Here is a 16,522-nt window from a genome sequence, read left to right as displayed (position 1 = left end):
TCTTTGTGCTTTATGCCTTAGCTTTCCAGCATTAAGTTTATTGTTCGACCACTTTTCGATCTTGCCCAAGTTTTGACCCAGTTTGCATATTTCGGATTTTGCCTCAGCCTGACCCCTCTGTACTGTTGCCTGCTTGGAATTTTGCATCCTTAAGTAAAGACTCTTTGCTTCTGCCTCCTGCCTCCTAGGTCGTGCTCTTGGGTTCTTTTGTCTCTGAATTGTGACAAATATAAATGTGAAAGCTTTACCTAGTGATTTCAAGAAATCACTTTGTCTAATCATGCAGATTTACGCATTTAAAAAAAAAAAAAATTTAATATCAGGTTCTCTACAGGAGGAAACTGCAGTGTGAGAATGAAGCTATCATGTTATAGTCTGCTTGATCTAGAATGCCTTCATACATAAACAAATCATGACAAAGTCCTCTACATGTACCAGGTTGACTGGACAAAGTGAAGCCCATCGTCCTACACGGTTTCAATTATAAAAAGCAAGGAGTTTGTACTCTGTAAAATCATTTAGGTTTTTTTTTTTTGTTAAATGCCAGCAGTCCACTATATTTTTCAAAATTATACATTAATTCCAACTGTCACAAGCAGTGATAAAGCATGCATGTTTTGTCACTAACACTAGCACACATTTGTACTTTGCTTCTTCAATTCAGTAAATATTTACATTTGTATCCTATGTTTTCACTCTGTTAAGTGTGTTTGTACAGGTTTTTCTGAATCTGCATTACTTTTTACTCTTGAGTCACTGTAATTTAAAAGTTTTAATTTGGGGATCAAGATGTTGGGGAACATTAGGGCTGGGTATCAAGAGTACTTTATTTGATACTTTTGAACAGTTTGATGGCATCTTGGCCCGCTGAACTGCCAACTCCATTAAATACCCTGCGCTTGACTTCATCACACCACAGACTGTATGGTTTGTAGCTGGCCAATCACCTGTCACATTAAATCGAAGACTTAACACACACGAAACCATACAGAATCTTTTTCTAGATCTGGGTACAAAAAGGATAGAATGTAGGTATCGTTAGATTGGAGACGTTTCGATACTACTTGGTACTGGGTTATTTCAGTCGATACAGTGTACCAATACCCAGCCCTAGAGTACATTGAAGTGTTTCCACTGTTCCATCTCTTTAACTCTTCAACAGCAGAACATTTGACAAAAAACACTTTCTAGCTTTAAAAAAACGCTTAAGATTTAATTTGCAAAACTATTTCAAAAGGTCAAGAAAGAACTTCCAAACTCATACTGTATATTTGACCTGCACAACCTACGTACATCAAACTAAACTAAATAAACCTTGAAAACCCAACATACAGACAACTGCATGGGACATACAACTTGTATGTCCCATTTTCTCCAAGAGGTAGGCTGCATCAAACGGCAAATAAAAACCCAACCTCAGCGTAATATCGGATTCTGTCATTCTTCTATGAGGGACTTCAACATTGCTAAGCCTATTAACATGACATTATTTAAGGATACATTTCAAAGCTATTGTTCCATTTCTGGATCATACATTCTCCTTGTGTGGCCTGGTTTGTGCCAAATCTTTTGTATCCAGATCCCACAGAGATGGTTTTTTGACTTGTCATGTACTCTTTTGTTTCACGCTGCGAGTTCTTTCAGAGTTGAGTTGACTCGCTGTCAGGAGCTTCAATCTGACGTCAGGCTCACAGAGGAGGTCAATTAACAGAAAAGTCAATCAGCAGAGAGGCTGGGTTAGAATGAGAAGCAGCAGTGTGTGGTGGGAGGCTGATGCAGTGTGAGAGAAAGTTCTCAATCTTTCTCTCCATTTCCGTATTATCTAAAATTCACCAAAAAAAACTTCACATGTCCTTAATAAAACTCCTATAATCACTTTTATGGATGAGTCACCCAAAAAACAAGCAGATAATCTTAGAATTAAATGATTCAGCTAATTGTTTTCTGTCGGTGAATCGTGATTAAAACTGCTGCAGTTAACCTGATTTTGCAGGATCTTCAAAGTGGCTGTTAAATTGAATCCAGAGACCCGCCCAGGTGCTATTTTCTCAGTGCTAAGAATTTTATATAGAAATCACATACAAGAAACATTATTGTAATTGTTGCTGGATGAAGAAGCAACACCTTAAAAAATGATCTTCTGCTTCACTATTCACTATCAATATTTGGCACTATGTGTAGTATGGTTGAATTATTGATGGACAGTTCACAATTCAATGTTTTTCTTTCCTACCTTGGCAGCCATGACCATGGAGGAGCCTCCCCTGATGCCCAGGATGGGGATGTGTGTCTGGGCAGAGATGAAGTCCAGGATCTGAGCAATGGCCTCCTGGTCCGTGTCATCACCGAACACTACGCCTTGCAGGGAGTTCCTCGTCATTTGTGCGCAAATCCGATTGATGATACTCTTGGGGTCGGTCTCATTCATGGTGACCACCTCGACTTTGGGAGGGTAAGGGATGTGGAGGAAGTCCTCTTTCTCAAGTCCAACCCCCAGGGTTACTTCACTAGAGTTGCCCACCAGGATGACTGCTATACTGAGCGAGTTGATCAGTTTGGGATTGATTGGCGGAAGAGCCGGTAAGGCAGGAGAGTATTGAGGAGGGATGACAACGCCCCGCTGGGTGCCGCCTCCCCTCTGGCCCCCTTGTCCCCCTGGGGCACCTCCAGGCCCTGTGCCTGGACCTCCACCCCTGCGAGACTCGCAGACGGGTAAGAGGAGCATGGAGAGGAGGAGCAGAGAGAAGGACAGGGAGAGGAAGGGCAGGGTGAGCCGAGGATGATGCGAGGACTGGTCCCGGGGGGGAGAATGGGGGGAGGAGGAGGGGGAGACGAAGCGCTTGTCCTGAAGACGGGAGGGAGAAGGGTGGAGGCTGACAAGCATTGTGGAGGAGTGTAAATGCCGTCCCTGGAGGGAGAGAGAGGAGACAAGAGACAGAGAGATGAGGAACAAAAATAAAGTGTAAAAATACAAGCTTTAAAATTGCTGGGTCGGTCTATATCTGCCGACATTAGCATACCAGAGATAAATCCATGTAGGATCGTATTATATGTCGGCTGAAAAATAAAGAATTGTGGTACAGAAAGGCCAAACGACATGTTTATTGTGATTTAGAAAGAGTATTTGTCCACCAGAAAACACTGACAACTTTCAGCAGTAAAATGTCCTGCTCGGTACACATGTTGTTTACAGTTTAATAACAACCAAATTCAAGGTTTAACCAGAGATGACAGGACGGCAGCCGGCATCAGCAGCGCCATGTTGAAACTACTGGGGATCTGTATCAAATGTTTTGTTTATATTAACGCATTACATTAAAACACAAGTTGACTTGACTCAAAACTTTTCTGTTTTGTGTTGTTTTATTGCTTCATCTGCTAGTATTGTACTTACCATGAAGTGTCTTTGAGTACTTAAAGTGCTATATAAATATAATGTATTATTATTATTATTATTATTATTATTATTAATAATACATATTAATATAGGTACTGTATGTGCCTCAAAACTCCAGTACATGCATGGAAGATATAGCTATCTCATACTCAATTTCATCTAAATTGTGGAAGGACTGTGGAAATGGAGCATACCATTCAATTTCTGTTCTGTATTAACCATCATTTAGTAATGTTGAGAGAATGAGGATCTGTTGAGTATATTCATTTGAGTGAGTGGCTGCAATTGTCAAAGTGGGCAAACACAACCTGTGAACAAAAATGAAGAGCTAACCTTTGTATAAAAAAGCTGCATGAAATGGTTGAACTATGTTAAACCAATCTCATAATAAACTGATCATCAGAGCTTGCTCTATTTTTAATATTAATGTAATATTTATTCATTCATTCTTTAATTTCTTTTTCTTTGCTTCTTCTCATCTGAAGGATTGGGTAGAGCACATTTCAAAAGCTATTCTGTAATTATACCATCGCTGTCGTCTCCATGTTATGGAAGACATTAATAAAAAGTATTTTCCCGTATTGGTCAGGATCTTAAAAAATACAGATTACTCAACCCTTTAATTGTCAAACCAAGTGACCCACATAGCAAGGTAACAAATCACACATTGAGAGACACCTGTAAGCTCTCATAGAGCATCAAGTTGCAACGCCACATCCATTATACTGTGCTGTGACTTCCTTGGAGGAACCCTGTGGCACATATCAAAGACAGAGGAGGAGAGAGAGAGAGAGAGAGAGAGAGAGAGAGAGAGAGCGAGCGAGCGAGCGAGTGTGTGTGTGTGTGTGTGTGTGTTTTGAGATAGTCAGGAGAGCACAGGGTGCATTTTGACAGATTGACAGCCTCACTGCTTCATGGACTAGCTGCCAGGCTAAGTGACCATTAGACCCTGAGACTGGGCTCGGCGGAGTCTCTCGGTCTCCTTTTTGTCTCACCATCTCTCTCCCCCTCTCTCTCCCACAGTACTGCCATTGCTTTTCTTCCTTTTACCCTCCAAACCTGTTCTTTCAGTTGCTCCCTCCAACCCTCTGAGATCCCTTCGCTGCTCTTTGAAGTCAACTGCAGACCTATTATTTACTATTATTGCTATTATTTACTGCTCCTCTATTAGCAGCTGTACAAAAAAAGAGTAGAGTACAGAGGAGAAATGATGGAGGAAAAAAAGGAAGTGAGAGAGAAAGAGAGAGGCGGCGTGAAACATGTAAGCAGGGAGGTGACAGGCAGGGGAAACACAATTAGTCATAGCCTGATGTGAAAATTGTGGTTTCTTACTGTGTGTATGTGTGTGAGTGTGTAGGGAGGACAAATGTGGGCATATTTTCTGCATATATAAAGACGTGGAATCTTAATGAGTATATGTTCATGCTCATTTTCTACATTAAGCATGGAGGAGCACTTTAGGAGAGGGATAAATGAAGGGCAGAGTAAAAGGGTTGCTCCTCTTCTTCGCTCACGCAACACCTTTGCTAATCCTTTATTTATCAAGCACTCCGCGTGTCGAGGACCTGATCCAGGCAGCACCATAACAAAAGTCCAAAGAAAACAAAAGAGAAAGAGAGAAGTTATGAGGAGAACTGAAACATGAAAGAGGTAGAAAACAGTGACAGAAAACAAGCAGTAATCTGTAAAATAGGGCGGGCAGAAAGAGAAGAGGCCCAAACACTGTGGAAAATTCAGAAGAGGAGGAAATGTGATCTCCACATAAAAACAGTTTGTCTAAAAGGTCTAATTACCAAAGGTTTGTCGGGCTTAATTGCAGGTGCACATGCTAATTGTAAACGAGCTGAATTTTCCATGGGGGCGCCAGTGAAGCCGAGAGACAGAGAGAGCGAGAGAGAGAGAGAGAGAGAGAGAGAGAGAGGAGGAGGAAGAGGAAAAGAGTGGGAAGAAGACAGCAGAGAGAAGAGAAGAGGAGAGAGAATAAATAGAGACATACACAAAAGAGCTGGAGGTAGAGGAAGGAACAGCAATAAGAAACCCAGAGGAGGGAGGGAGTGAAGGAGGGAGGGAGGTGTGGAAGGGCAACACAGCTGAAGAAAGAAAGATGAAAAGAGGAAATGATTAGCACAGGATGATAAAAGAAGATTCAAGGGTGGGGAGGAGGTTAATTGTGTTGTCTTAACACAATGTGTTAAGAGAAAAAAGGAAATTTTGCTAAAGGGCTGTTGAATCCGCTGACAAGAGACCGGAGGGTAAAAAAAACCATTTTAAAATAATGCAAGAAGTGTGACAGTGAACAAGGGAGCAGCGAGAGACAGAGACCCATTTGGATATGTGTTTTCTGTGTGCGGTTTCCATAGTAACAATTCAAATATGCCTCCACATAACACCCTGATGGACAGGAAGATTCACACAACTCGCATAAGGGCACTAATTCATGCAGTACACTACATGCAGTGCTTGCCCTCTCCTAATAATACACAATTTACTTCTATCTGGCGCACATTGCTGCGCCGACTCTTACTGACAAAAATAACGCTTGTAACATAAAATAAATAGCACGGTGCCTTCGCACAAACGTGTGCATGCACTCCCACATACACTCATATGAGGTAAGTTAATGCAGCTAGAGAAGACCTCACATTAAAAATGAATCTCCAAAAAGGGCTACAGGCAAATAAACAGAAATAACAAGATGGAGGGAGCATCCAGCCAGAAAACTGGCTGTGCAGGACCTGCTATCAGACCTACATACAACATCTCCACTGTCCCCAATTAATAACATTTAAATGGGGGGGGCGAGAGTGGATCATATACTCACAGCATAATAAAACAAAAGTAAACCTCCTAACACTGCGTCAACGAATCAACGTTGACATTAGAATTGACGTGTTCTTGTGTGCCCATTACAGCACTTACACAGCAATAACAATAGCATATGCTTGAGGGAAAACATGGATAAGTGGCACTGAACAGCTACACAAAACACCCACATGTGAGAATGCTTGTATCTAGTAATTTACTGCAGACGTGACTAACCTTCTACCCGGTGCTCACTTAAAGACACACATGCATGAACACCGAGCAGACAGTGCAAATGGTTTGAACGCATGCACTCTAGGTCAAGCAGTTTGGGTCAGACATCTGAGCCCTCCTGATGCGTATATGGCTTCTGTTTTTCCGATATGACAGGACGTGTCTGCCCTTACATGCACATATACACATACACACACACACCCAGGTTCATGTGCATACATCAGGCTCTGGGTCGAGCCAGATTATGCCAATAAGACAGAGAGAGGCATCAATCATATCAAACTTAACATTTACAGAGAGCATTGACCACAGAAGTCTGTCAAATGGCACAAGCCACCAACAGAATAACCACAGCTGCTTGAGATGTGTGACTGCACACGCTCACACTAGTGGACTTCCAATCTGCCAATAAAGATTCCACATAATCAATCAAGCCATGGACCATGTGCCTCGATCAACTCGTCCCCCACCGTAATGAATATGTATAGACTTTAGCGATTAGATGTTTTTTCCTGAATATTGCCAGGGACTACAGACTATAGTGTTTTTACTGCAGAGGCTCGAAGCAACAGCCTGAGAGACATTAAAACTGAATCTGCCACGCTATTTAACACACAAGTAGGCCATCATTATCAGGCTCTACTATATCCCTGAAGACTTGATGTGGTGGGCTGCGCTGTATAGCATTTGAAAGGCATTGTGGATAACACAAGCTGACAGGCATATCTATTAAGGAGTCCATTTACATTCAGTGGGTGGTCAGTTACAGGTAAGAGTGGTACTTTTGTTATCTACACTAGAACACACACTGCATCAGACATGATTTATAAATTTAAAAGGTCATACTAAACAGTGTGCTTTAATAAATTATAAAAAAAAAAATAAATAAATAAAAAAAATGGCATTTCAACACTACTATAGCTTCAAGATTTGCATACAACTTGACCTGACAACCGTGTTACATGTTTTCATTTGATTTAAAAGGTCTAAATATCCACTGGAGAGATGCCAGAGCAGGCGACAATGTTTGACATTTCCATTTACTGTTACAACTCACAAAATATCATCAATAGTTCAAAATTTTACTATTTTAGAAACACATACACCCAATGTGTTTGACGAATGCTTTGTATGTATAAGACTCCAACTATTTCTATTCTTTATTTAAACGTTACCTAGGCATTACCTGTTGTTAGCACGTGATTTAATAATTCTAAAGTAAAATGGTGTGTGGTCTTTTCATTCAACATCTGTCCAGCTGAAGGGCCCTTCACTTGGCACTGAACCAATTTGGAGTATTGTAAATATTAGTTTAAGCAATCATAATGTACAAATAAGCATATAAAAACTAAGGTGCGACCTATTGGCAGTAACACCATCTTTAAATAGACTACAGTAAATACAGTATTTGTCTATTGCCCCCAAACCTGAGTGGTCTTTCTCAGGGCCTTTTGCTTGATCTGGTTTGTTAAAATAAGCTAGACTTTATTAATCCCACACTGATGCATATTTTAGTGTTATGTTCTCATTAGAAAGGGCTGAAACTCACCGTTCTTAATGTGTAAGATGTCTTGAATGTATGAATGTAGTAAGGATATGACACAACCAAAAATATATGATGCGCAAGTCAACCATATGGTGAAGAACATACATTTATTACAAATAACTAATAATATTGTGCAAAGTCTGTGCTTGTACTGGCTGGTTTTCCAGTATCTACTCTACTGACAAATGTAAGCATAGCACCTGCAAATTATAGATATACAGTATATATTATAGACAATACTATTATTATTTTCAGCAGCATCAGGTCCATTCAAACTGGCTCCCCCATATTTCCCTTTATACATTTTCAAATATAAAAGGTGTATTTTATACCATGGCTTGGCTGAAAACTTAATAGTTATTATTTACTGAGAGATTTCTCTGCATCTATACTGCCCAGTATGCCCAGCTAATCAACATTTTAAATTCAATATTTAATCAATAGTCAATGTCAATTCATTGCTTTCCATCTTGCATTAGTCAAAAGTCTGGTGAGGTTTTTTGGGAATGGTGTTCTGATCTGTCATTCAGAGCTGCGTGACGTTGTGTTCAATCAGGTAATCAGACATCACGCAGCTATAATGACTCCCCTGCTGGGGGTGATGGAAGTCAACACAAGTTTTATTTACATCCTCTGTAATTATTCAATTCACTCTCACAAAGTCAACTGTCACTGTGAGTTGGATGTGCATTTGACTTCTGAGGAGACTTACTGCTAGACAGCTAGATATTAAGATAAGTACTTACTTTATTAGGCTTCTCTGCCTACTGTCATTGGATCTGCTGCCTTAAGGTGAAACTGACTGTTTGTTCTGTTGATTTTGCTCATTCTGCTGCCTTTTGCTGTTGCTACTTGGTTTTTGCTGCTTTTGTTGTTTGCCTCTTATCTTTGCTGCTTTTACTGTGGGTTCAGCTGCTTCTTCTACTTCTGCTGTGTGTTTTGCTGAATTTGCGGTGTTTTTTGGCCAGAATTTTGTGGTCTTACTAAATGTGACTGAAACTGTTTAGGGTAATCACACTAGCTTAGTGTGACATGTGGAGTTGGGGAGTGGTGCTTAACGACTGTCCAGGTGCTTTGTTGAGTGATTAGCTAGGGTGGGGCCTCCTCACCTATAGACAGTTACATAAGCCAGCTCAAATCAGACCAGAGGCCTGTACTACGAATCAAGATCAACATGCCCTGGATTTATTTCAGTTTCACCTAACCTAACACCTGCGGTTCCGCATAACCTGTGTCACGACACTGGTTAACAACTAGTTTAATCAACCCAGGGTTTCCCAATCCAGCGTTCACATAAAAGAGGCGGTGTTTGCACAGCACGACCAATCGTAAACTTATACCAGAGCCGCATATTTTACATAAGAGCAAACTATAATTTTACATAAATATGAAGAACACAGACACAGTTTTACAGGCAAAACGCAATACAGTCGCTGCTTCAACGCAATACAGTCGCTACAGCGTCTGCTTTTTTTTGCCAGCTTTCCTTCCATCATTCCTTCATCAACACTTATCAATATCACTTCCCCATCAGTCAGGCACAAGATCTGACCATAATTACACTTGTCCTTTCCATAAACTATCTGTGCTTTAGCATATTATTTCAGTTGCAACCCTGGCAGTGGTAAGCGATCGTGAGAGCAAATAAAAAATATAAAAACATAATCAAACCGATGTGTGCATTGGCAACACACGGCTCAAGAAGCCAACAAATAGCCTATACGTAATTCCCTCATAAAAATACCCATCAGAGAATGTTAACGGGGTTGTCAGTTTCTAAATGTTTTAAACTTTTCTGAGCGCACCTCTCTCTCTCTCCGCGCACCGAGCTCCACTGGATCTTCTAAGAACGGTGACGCCGTTATCAATCGAGTATTGATTGGTCAGCAGGTGGTGCTTTTACACCGGTTGATCTCTAATCTCCAAAAGAACCTGCTCCCGACCAGGCATAAGATACCACGGCGATTGAACCCAGTAACAAGTGATCCACCGTTGTGGTACAGAAAACCCTGGGTTGAACCTGAAGTTACCTCGTTAATGCCAAATCTTGCTTCGTAGTACAAGCTAGAGCTGAAGATCTCTGCCCGAACCCGACGGGACCCGACAGTTTCGGTCTTAATTTCTATCATTTTAAACAGGCTCAGGCCGGGCTCGGGCTTGCGCTCCAGGTTGCGTGGTAAATGATCGGTCAGGTGATGCATTTCGATTAGCGTGTAAATGGATGCTGAGGAGGTGAAACAGAGGCTGGCCTCTGCAGGACTTCTTTTATTTCTTTGTTCCAACTTCCAAGTGGCCTATAGCCTACGTTAGTCATGAATAAATTATGTTAGAAAATGTATAAATGACTCATTCTTGACGAAAGACAAAAGAGCTGTGTGCGTGCGGCGCAGTCTCTTTTTTCTTTCTCTCCCTTTTGGTGTGGTGCGTGTGCCCGCTCGCGGTGTGAAGTGCATGTCCGCGCTATTCTCCGACATGCACTCTAATCACTGCTGATGGACAGCCTTTAGTACAGTCGGGCTGGAAACGGGTTCGGGCTTTTAAAAAGCTGTCAATCAAAATGTACCTGTCAGGCTCTGTCCTTTTCGGGCCAAACTTTTAAGGCCCGATTACAGCTCTAGTACAGGCCTCAGGCTTATTTAAAGCTAATGTACTTGCACTTAATACCTGTTGTCTGGAGTTTGTACCTTCAATGTTGAAAACACTTAATTGGAAGTCGCTTTGGAAAAAAGCGTCAGCTAAATGACATGTAATGTAAATATACTGACTCTATACTGTCATAGTGAGAATTAAATACAAATATATTATCTTGCTGTTGAACACACAATCACACTTTTGTTATTATTAACAAATCCTATGAAAAGACTGAAACAAACAATGTGTTAGTAGCAGCCCTGAAACACATCCATCCAGACAGATTTGAGTAACACATCCTTGAATTTCAAAGGCTTATCAGAGCCAAAACACAGAGTGATTAGTAAAACTCTTAGAAAGAAGAAGAAAAGAGAGCAAAAGAGCAATTATTTTATCATTCATCGGATGATGTTGCGTCACTGAACTGTCCACATTCACATGAACTAGTGCAGTGCCCATTTGGAGCGCGTGCCTGTTCTAAACAGGCCAATTGCTTGGTTCCCAGTATTTTCACCGGGGTCAGCCCTATGTTCCCACAGCTCAATGGTCCCACAGCCCTATGTTCCCACATTTCTAGGACATTTTCAAAATTAGGTCTTGTGTGCCTACATTTCCCTTCAATTTAAGCCCTATCCTCCCACAAAATTGTTTAGGGTTAGGGGGATAAAATCTGATACAAATTTATGAAAAAGGAAATGTGGGAACATAGGGCCTAATTTTCAGTGAAAAAAAAAAAAATTCTTAGAAATGTGGGAACATAGGGCTGCTGGAGAAGCCGCTACAGCGCATAGCAATGTGTCCCGGCCCAGGGAAGGAGACAGGCTTAACCCTTTCGGAGATCTGCATCGGGGTTGAACGTGTTTCTTTGCATCGCGGTGCATTTCACCGCCAGAACACTAGGGGTGGGGGTGTGGTTTCCAGAGGGTCAATCGCGAAACTCTTAGTTTACTCGTGCATTGGTGTGTGCCTCGAGCCGGCGTGTGTGTGTGTGTGTGTGTGTGGAGTGGGTGAGTTGGAGCAAGTTGTGACTCTAGAGTCATAGTGAGAGAAACAAAGTGTCTCCCCTGTTCTTTCTGACCACGGTGGGAAATCTGGAGCAGGAAAAGTTAACCCTCTCCTTGATTTCATGTTTGTTATGGAGAAGGAGAACCAGGAAATGAGTCAGGGGAAATGCAACGCTACCAAGCCGTGGCCGCGACGCGTAGTTAAATTTTTTGAGAGGTGCACGTCAGGCTATGTCGTAGGGTCCGGCGTAGACGCCGAGGGGTCTGCGGAGGTACGCCGTCGATTCTACGCAGAACCATAAAACGGCCTTTAGCCTGCTGGTGAAGCCGCTCTTAAACAGCTTGCAGAACAGCCGAAGAAATGTACGCACCGCTGGCAACAAAACAACGTGCTGTAGAGCCCAGGAGCCCTGGCGTTTATCTAATGTTTCATTGTATTTGCATAAAGGCTAGACAGCAATCAGTTTTTGTCGGATGACCACTTTTTGGCATATGAAACCGGTAGCCGGTGAACTGCAATCAATGAGCCTTCTAGTTCTCGGGATGCAGCAACTCCCCGCCCCCGCTGCTGTACTGCGCATGCGGGGAGACACACACACACACTCACTCACTCACAGAGATTCCTCAAATTTATAGAGAAATTAAGGGGGTTCTTTTTTTTATGCAGGGTTTAAAGTCAATCCGAACGAGGACTTCTTTCAATACTTTTTAACTTTCCCGTCTTGTCCGTGGCTCTCAGCAAGGAGTTCATTTGTTCCTACTGAGAAGGAAATTCTCATAAGTATCTAGTTTCATTTCCAAAATAAACAGATGGGTATTGAGGTTTTTAGCACGTTACTCAAACAGTGGTAAATACAGCATTTGTTGGAGACTATTTTCAGCTGTAAATTAGCAAACATTTGGTGGCCTTGTGAGTATTAACGTCAGCAGGACGGTTATTTTGAGATTGACTAGAAATAAACTCCTATTCATTGTGATGAAGGAACACGTCACCCACTGCAACAGTGGAGCTATATGTTTTTAATAGTTTTTTGAACAACAATTGAGGTCTGTGGCACAGTGAAATAAACTATATCAGGCTTTGGCTACACAAATAATACTTCTGTTTTGGTCTTTTCATGGGATTTACTGCTAAAGAGAAACATAGAATATCACCCACTTTATCCTTTAAATCATGCTGGTTCTTTTGGACGCTTAAAGATTTTTAATTTAGTAGCAGGGTGGGAAGAGAGGCTGAAAGAAAAAGATGAAGATACTGTTACAGAATTAGCAGTGTAGGCAAGAGAAAACCGATGGTCAGGGGAATAAAACATATAAGGAACAGGAACAAACAAGTGTGTATCATGATAGTATTATTGGAGTCTTTGAGTAATCCTCTAATACAATGTTTTGTATTTAATGATCTGTCACCTCCATGCTGTCTTGTTGAAGGGCCAGAATGGCAGAAAAGAAATCACTAGTTTATTGAAGAGGGTCTTGGGTGTTTCATTAAGTGCACTTTAGTCTGGTCAAGAATCCTCTCTGCAAATTGCACTTATAATGAGACGCACTATGGATCTCTACTGTCGTATTGACGCTGGCCCAGCTCTCTAAATAACATTATATGGTCTCTTCATCAGAAACAAATAAACTGACACACACACACACACACACACACACAAATATATTAACAACTAAATATAGAAAGCTCATATATAGGCACAGCGATGAAGAAAACGCAGGATTGAGGCAGGGTCCATCTATCCCCTAGGGTCTTCGTTACCTCATTGAAGCCATTTATTCCACTGAGGCTATATCTCCTGCTCTGGAGTTAATTTAGCAGCAAAGTGACGTGTTCCTCGCAGCAGTAATACAGGGGTCTTTACAGCCTGGACCACCACTACAGTGCATGTAGACCTACTGTATGTCTCATGTACAATATGTCACAAGAGTCATTGCCGGATACTACGGGTTTCCAGCCTGTTTTTTCTTTTCTAAGGGGTATTTTAACTCACTCTGATATAAAAATGTTATCCCTTTTTATCTGAAGCAAACACAGTATGAGTTGTCCAACGTTCTGTTCAGCCTCAGTTGGTAATGTATTTTCTCAGGTTTCTTTCTTTCTTTCTTTCTTTCTTTCACTGGCCTTTCTGAAAAGCTGAAACATGATACTGGAGTTTTCCTCATTCTAAGCCAATTTGGTATTTACTACTTCACTGGTGGCAAAATCTGAGCATTCAACAGCTACAGCTCTCTTGGGGTTTTGATAGCACGCCTGTGGCGCCTTGGACTCATGAGACTAGTTGTAATAAATGACAGACTATCTACTTTGTCTGTTTTATAATTCCTCTTAATTTCCTGAGGCCTAACACTGGCTCAATACCTCTATTGTCCCCCACCAGGCATCCTTTTTTTATTTTGTTCTACATTGCACAGATTCCAGAGAAGCCTGCACTGAGTTAATAAATTATTTTTACCAGTATTTGTGCAACATCAACAACAACAACACACAAACTATGTATCATTATGTAAAACATGTGACCAACATAACCTGGCTTTAGCTGCATATTTGTGGCGCTGTATGTTCACATCTTTTAACTTTAAATCTGCCTGATAACTACATTATTTACCTACTCAGAGAACCTGGTTTGCACTCTCCTCTCCATTGGGTGAGCCAAGCATACAAGCATCTTTTGTAATCCACATAGCTGTTACAAAGTAATGTGACTGGCTGAACATTAATTATTAATAATTACCCCACCTTTCTATTTATATTCCATTTAACCAACTTTACGGTTTTGTGCACAGCTTGATATATTTGAACAAAAATAGCAAATAGTTATGCTCTTATTGGCCGTGCACATGTGACCATTGCTGATTTCTGTAATTGCAAGGTTGAAAAATTGTGTGTGTGTGTGTGTGTGTGTGTGTGTGTGTGTGTATGTAAACAAAAAAAATTGTATATACAAATTGTGTTATTTATTACTTATTTAATTTAAATAGATATGCTGTGCCATTGCTCATGTCTATAAGACAAACTCAATAAAACACATTCAACTGAGCATGCAAAGAGTTGTTCATCTGGACTGGACCAACGTCTCTACACAGCTGGCCCTGGTTCTCCACTCTTCATCAAGTGTCTCAGAATATTAGGCCTAGCTGATATCACTGACCATCTCATTCATTATCATCACGACCTTACAAGATTACATAAGCAGTGAATTATGCTACGATTTTCATTTAAATCTAAGTGGATCTACTTGTACGTTATCAACTGCCTCTCTATCTAAAAGAGCTTTTAGATGTTTAAAAAAAAAAAAAATTAAGATTCATTGCTGATAATCTCAGATGTACATCTGATTACATCCTCGACTTGCTACTTATAATAAGACATAGTTTATTAATGACAGTGTCAATCTAGACTGATAATTATTCTCTTTTTATACCATGAAAACTCAATTCTGATTGGCTGCAAGCCGTCTATGTAAAAATGATATAGGACACTTACTAATGAGTTCCGGTGAAACCGTTTACCATTCTAAAGTAGTGCGCTACATTAAATGAATAAGAAAATCTGTATATTATATTTCCAAAACTGAGTGTAGTCTTTCAGTGCCTTGTCCTCTGAACACCACAGGATGGCTCTAATACACAAGCTGCAATAAGTAAGTTAAACTGCCCCTCTGAACTTGCCTCAGCGATCGTCTCACATCCCGTTCAGAGCGCTACTTCATGCTGTGGCTGACAGTACACATGGCGTATCATTTGTTCGTTAAAAAGTCTTGATATTCTTTGGGGACAAAGCTAACTTAACTTATGTTACCCAGGGCCAATAACAGCGTGCAGGTTATGCAGCCCGTTCTCATTCCCAGGTACTGCTGCTTTGTCACACCCCTCGGCTTTTGATACTGACACACAGACAAGATGAAGCTCTGCATTCGCACGAAATGCGGTATGAAACAATCAGAAAATTATGTTTTGTTCCTCTGATTCCCTGCTACGTTCGGCGCTCCCTCTCTTTATTCACTCTCTTTCTCTCTCTGACTCGTTCAGCCGGGGAGGAAGGGCCAACTTTGAACGCTGTGTGTTTCCAAACAGTAAGCCATACCTCCCTCCTACATATTAATACCTTAAAGCCCGATGTGACATCTTCAAATATTTGCTTTTGTTCGACCAGTAGTCCAAAACCAAAAGACAGGGTTTGTCCTGCATTGAGAATTTATTGGCACCCTCAAAGAAGTTTTAGCCAGCACCAAAGGAAAATCACCAGCGCCAAAACGTCTTTACTTCCAGCAGTCAACTTTAAGATGATAAGCTGATAAGCCAACTAAGCTGCATTGTTTTGACTGGAGCTAAACACTCTGTTGTGAAGCTAATTGGATCTCAGTTTTACCGTGCAGAGTCGGGCTGTACCGGACTCTCCCGGTGACCATGTTGCCCTGGGGAAACATATCAACAAGACACCTTCTGATTTTAGAATTCTATTATTATTCTAATTTCTAATGGCTTTCTTACAAAAGATGGAAATAAAAAATACTTTTACCCTTACTTCCAACAGGTATTAGTATTGGTGTATGGCTGTTTACACCAATGAATTACAAGATCTGAACCTGTCAAGATTTCCTCCTCCTTAAAGTAAACCTACTGTTGATAAGTAGCATCACACAGACCAATTTCTCCTTCTGATTCAATTAAATATTTTTGTTCTCAACATTCTTTCATCATGTCTCTCTCCCTATTTGAAAACATGATTATCATCGTATCATCCCCTCTAAGCAAAGCCATCTGCATGACATGATTTCTTTTGAGTCCTGATGTCTATTTCTTGTGCGCCTTTTGAGAACAGGATCATCAAATATTATTATTCAGTCTCGTTCAGCTATCAAACCCTCCATCAGTTCCTCTCATCTCCACACCTCGACCCTTTTC

At 40.9% G+C, this 16,522-nt stretch overlaps 1 protein-coding gene across 1 annotated transcript in view; it reads right to left on the bottom strand.

Annotated features, from left to right (window-relative positions):
* grin2bb (glutamate receptor, ionotropic, N-methyl D-aspartate 2B, genome duplicate b) overlaps window positions 1–16,522 on the bottom strand; it is a 117,500-nt gene that overhangs the window by 87,597 nt on the left and 13,381 nt on the right. Inside the window, exon 3 of the mRNA XM_078281514.1 lies at window positions 2,234–2,908. Coding sequence (XP_078137640.1) covers window positions 2,234–2,908 — 675 coding nt within the window. The remainder of the gene's footprint in view (window positions 1–2,233; window positions 2,909–16,522) is intronic.

The sequence above is a fragment of the Sander vitreus genome, chromosome 2 (genome assembly GCF_031162955.1).
Source record: "Sander vitreus isolate 19-12246 chromosome 2, sanVit1, whole genome shotgun sequence".
NCBI classification, from domain to species: Eukaryota; Metazoa; Chordata; class Actinopteri; order Perciformes; family Percidae; genus Sander; species Sander vitreus.
The sequence above is the reverse complement of the archived record's forward strand: the minus strand, read 5'-3'. Positions and strand labels throughout refer to the sequence as shown.